This window comes from Miscanthus floridulus, chromosome 8 (assembly GCF_019320115.1).
Source record: "Miscanthus floridulus cultivar M001 chromosome 8, ASM1932011v1, whole genome shotgun sequence".
Lineage (NCBI taxonomy): Eukaryota > Viridiplantae > Streptophyta > Magnoliopsida > Poales > Poaceae > Miscanthus > Miscanthus floridulus.
In genome coordinates this window covers 212,247,907-212,252,551 of record NC_089587.1, presented here as the reverse complement: position 1 = coordinate 212,252,551, position 4,645 = coordinate 212,247,907, and the positions used below count along the sequence as shown (strand labels likewise).

At 48.5% G+C, this 4,645-nt stretch overlaps 1 protein-coding gene across 1 annotated transcript; it reads left to right on the top strand.

Moving 5' to 3' along the window:
- Window positions 1–1,209: 1,209 nt before the first annotated feature.
- LOC136474845 (cullin-3A-like) lies at window positions 1,210–4,328 on the top strand. Its single transcript, XM_066472415.1, has 2 exons — window positions 1,210–1,508; window positions 2,016–4,328. Exons 1-2 carry the CDS (start codon window positions 1,339–1,341, stop codon window positions 4,054–4,056), a joined length of 2,211 nt encoding a protein of 736 aa, XP_066328512.1. The 5' UTR covers window positions 1,210–1,338; the 3' UTR covers window positions 4,057–4,328.
- The last annotated feature ends 317 nt before the right edge of the window (window positions 4,329–4,645 follow it).

Below are 4,645 nucleotides of genomic sequence, written 5' to 3'. Positions count from 1 at the left end.
ACACCATCGACGCCCGGGCGCCATTCGTCGAACAATTTGGCTGCGTGCTCCAGTTGGTCGAGGCGGCTCGCAGAGGAGTCTGTGGAGAGCGCGACCTTCCTCGCGAGATCGTCGAAACGCTGCTCCTGAGCGGCGAAGCGCTTGTCCAGCTCGACGAGGAGAGCCTTCTGGTCAAGACTCATGGCGCCGCGACGAACCGTGAGGCGTGTGTAGTGATCGTGGGTGGCGGAAGGGGCTGGATCCAGATCGGTGGAGCTCACCACAAATTGCGATTCGTGGACTGAAATTACACAATCTCGAATTCAATCCGCAGGACACAGATCAAATTCGAGTTAGACCCACCAAATCCGTTTGAATTCAAGCAATCGGTGGAGTACTGAGCGCACGCGACGGATGCGAGCCGAGGAGCGGTGTCTCTGATACCACTTGTGAGTGATAGCAAGGGATTTGGGGAAGAATTTGGGAAGGATTGGAGAGTACGAAGGGGAGGAAGGCGGATCCGGCAGGAGCCTGGAGGGCAGGATTGTATTGAGTTTGTAGAGTTGTTTACAAATTGTTTGGTTGCTTTTCTTCCTCTCGTTCTCTCTTAAGTACACGGAGACAGGGTGTCTCCAGCACGCGCGTACAAGCGCTCCGTCTACTTGGCCCCACTCGTTCCCTGCGCATCGCGCATTGGGCCGCCTGGGCCTCTTAGCCTTGGGCCGTTGGCCATCATCAGCTTCTTCCTCCTGATCATGACGGCCGGTGACGCTCCATCACCATTCGGCGCCGAGGCCGTGCCCAACAGCCGGCGGTGGTCACCAAGACGACTCGCCGGCGCCATGTTTGATGTTTCTACCCGGAGTGCCTTCTTCGAGCCTGTTCTTTCTATCAAGGGAAAATTTGAAGACTGCCATGGCTTGCGGTGTGAGGTGCAGACGTGCAGTAGAACACAATCGGCGGCTTGCGATCTCTTGGGGTCGCAAATGGACATCTTGCGGGCTTGGCAGGCTGGCCGGTGAAGCAATTGCAGCTAATCCGCTCGAGTGATGAAGGCAATGTAGTGTGGGCCTAACGGGTTGCGGTAATTAACCTGACATGGTGGGACCGTGGGAAGGCAGACATGCGTCATCGGTTCATCATCAAGAAAGAAAGAAAAAGTCCACTAAAAAAAAGAAAAAAAGCGAGAAACTGATATATAAAAGGGGAAAAATGGAGAGAGAAGGGAGGAGCCGTCTCGTTTTCCCCATCGGGTTTCTTCCCCGCCGCCGCTCTCCCTGTGTACAGTGTCCACCCCGCTTCCGCCCGCGTCCACCCACCCGCGCCGCCCCGCCCCCCGAACCCTAACGTCTGGCGGCGATGAGCAACGGCGGCCCGCCGAGGAAGCGCAACTTCAAGATCGAGGCGTTCAAGAACCGTGTGGAGCTCGACCCCAAGTACGCGGAGCGTACATGGAAGGTCCTCGAGCACGCCATCCACGAGATCTACAACCACAACGCCAGTGGCCTCTCCTTCGAGGAGCTTTACAGGTTGGTCCACACCCCCACAACCCACCCCGCGCAACTCACCTTACCTGGCTATCGCCGCCTTTCGGCCTTCCGCTGACGGCCATTCGAAGAATCATTATGTGTTTCTGGAGTAGCGACTTGTGCAAATTCGGGCAAAATTGTGTCTGTTCGGGATGATTATTAGCGGAACACCAGTTCCTGTGGATCCTTCCTACCCCTCTGTACGGATTTTGATACCTAATAACCGTGATTATTCGAGACTGAGTTGTATGTAGGAACTGATGTTACATTGCACTTCATGTGACTATGTGAGCAGTAGATTTGTGTTTGATTTACGTATTATAGTCTCTCCAAATCTGTGCCTGTTGAACCTTTTTTTTCTTTTGCAGAAAATTAGTTAGCAAATTTACTAGCACTAATTACTGTACAAAAATATCTGGTGTGGCACGTAGATGCCGGTGCACTACACCAAGATATAGTGTGGCCTAGCCTGATTGTAACTTTCTCTCTCTCTCTCTCTCTATGCAGGAGTGCCTACAACATGGTGCTTCACAAGTATGGTGAGAAGCTGTATGATGGCCTTCAGAACACGATGACATGGCGCTTGAAGGAAATATCAAAATCAATAGAGGCTGCACAGGGTGGTTTATTTTTGGAGGAGCTGAATGCAAAGTGGATGGATCACAACAAGGCGCTACAGATGATACGAGATATTCTTATGTACATGGACAGGACATATGTCCCTACATCTCATAGGACACCTGTTCATGAGCTTGGTCTGAATTTGTGGAGGGATCACATAATTCACTCCCCCATGATCCATAGTCGGCTGGTTAACACCCTTTTGGATCTTATAAAAGGGGAAAGAATGGGTGAAGTGATTAACAGAGGCCTGATGAGGAGCATAACAAAGATGCTGATGGATCTGGGTCCTGCTGTGTATCAAGATGATTTTGAGAAACCATTTCTGGATGTTTCAGCCAGCTTCTACAGTGTGGAGTCTCAAGAGTTCATTGAGTGCTGTGACTGTGGGAACTACCTTAAGAAGGCCGAGAGGCGTCTAAATGAGGAAATGGAGCGTGTCTCACACTATTTGGATGCTGGCAGTGAGGCAAAGATAACTAGTGTAGTGGAGAAAGAGATGATTGCCAATCACATGCACAGATTGGTTCACATGGAAAATTCAGGGCTTGTTAACGTGCTAGTAGATGACAGGTATGAAGATTTGGGTCGGATGTATTCCTTGTTCCGAAGGGTTCCTGATGGGTTATCAACGATTAGAGATGTCATGACTTCTTACCTGAGGGAAACAGGGAAGCAGTTAGTGACGGATCCAGAAAGTTTGAAAGATCCAGTCGAATTTGTCCAACGCTTGTTAAATGAGAAGGACAAGCATGATAAGATCATCAGTGTTGCTTTTGGCAATGACAAAACCTTCCAGAATGCTCTGAATTCGTCTTTTGAGTATTTCATCAACTTAAACAACCGATCACCTGAATTCATATCATTATATGTTGATGACAAACTCCGCAAAGGACATAAAGGGGCCACAGAAGAAGATGTGGAGGTTATACTGGACAAAGTCATGATGCTGTTCCGATACCTCCAGGAGAAGGATGTGTTTGAAAAGTACTATAAGCAGCATTTGGCGAAAAGGCTCCTGTCTGGCAAAACTGTTTCTGATGATGCTGAAAGAAGTATGATAGTTAAACTCAAGACAGAATGTGGATACCAGTTCACTTCGAAGCTAGAGGGCATGTTCACTGATATGAAAACCTCCCAGGACACCATGCAAGACTTCTATGCCAAGAAGTCTGAGGAACTCGGGGATGGCCCTACGCTTGATGTCCACATTTTGACAACTGGTTCTTGGCCTACGCAGCCCAGTCCTCCTTGCAACCTTCCAACTGAAATTCTTACAGTATGTGAGAAGTTCCGGGCATATTATCTTGGGACTCACAATGGCCGGAGATTGACATGGCAAACAAACATGGGTACAGCTGACATAAAAGCCACATTTGGAAAAGGCCAGAAGCATGAACTGAATGTATCCACTTATCAGATGTGTGTTCTCATGCTGTTTAACAATGCTGATGGATTGACCTACAAAGACATTGAACGGGATACTGAGATACCTGCCTCAGACCTAAAGAGATGTCTGCAGTCCCTTGCTTGTGTCAAGGGGAAGAATGTTCTCCGCAAGGAGCCCATGAGCAAGGACATATCGGAGGATGATACATTCTACTTTAATGATAAGTTCACAAGCAGGCTTGTTAAAGTGAAGATTGGGACAGTGGTAGCACAAAAGGAATCTGAACCAGAGAAACAGGAGACTCGCCAACGGGTTGAGGAGGACAGGAAACCTCAGATCGAGGCAGCCATTGTCAGGATCATGAAATCACGGAGGGTGTTGGATCATAACAGCATTGTTGCTGAGGTTACCAAGCAATTACAAGCACGTTTCTTGCCAAACCCTGTTGTCATAAAGAAGCGCATCGAATCTCTAATTGAGCGTGAATTCTTGGAAAGAGACAAAGTAGATAGAAAATTATATCGTTATCTTGCATAGAAAGCTGTCATGTGATAATTCATGGACAGTTGACATCCTTCAGCTCTTGTAAAACAGTTTTCTTTATGCTCAACTTCTGTTTTATCAGTTGCATTGGCTGCTGGGTTCATAGATGTTCAAACATTGGCCATTGGTTGATGGTGAATTGATGTTTTTGGACAACCGACGAGTAAATTTGTATTTGCGTGTCTGACTCGGATGGTGTGCTCAGAGGACACAATGTTTTATACTGGTTCAGACGGAATGTCCCTACATCCAGTTTGCTGGTGCTCGTGCTACCGACACTTGGTTTGCAGTAGGGATTACAAACAGAGGGATTACAAACAGGCGAGAAAGTGAAAGGATCCCAAGTCTTTGGTGAAATAAATGAACAGGTGCTGAGAGTTCGATCGCTGCTCAGCCGTGTGTTCGCGTCGTGCTCTTGTGCGGATCTGGCCCCATCCCCTTCATGGGGTGTCCTGCTCTTCCTTTTATAGGCTAAGGGAAAGCACGGGTTACAGCGGGGGAAAAGGAGAAGAACTAGAGAGAGGTTTCTAGGATCGTCGGGTCCTTCTCCTTCATGCGGATCCCGCCGATCCTGTAGATGTCA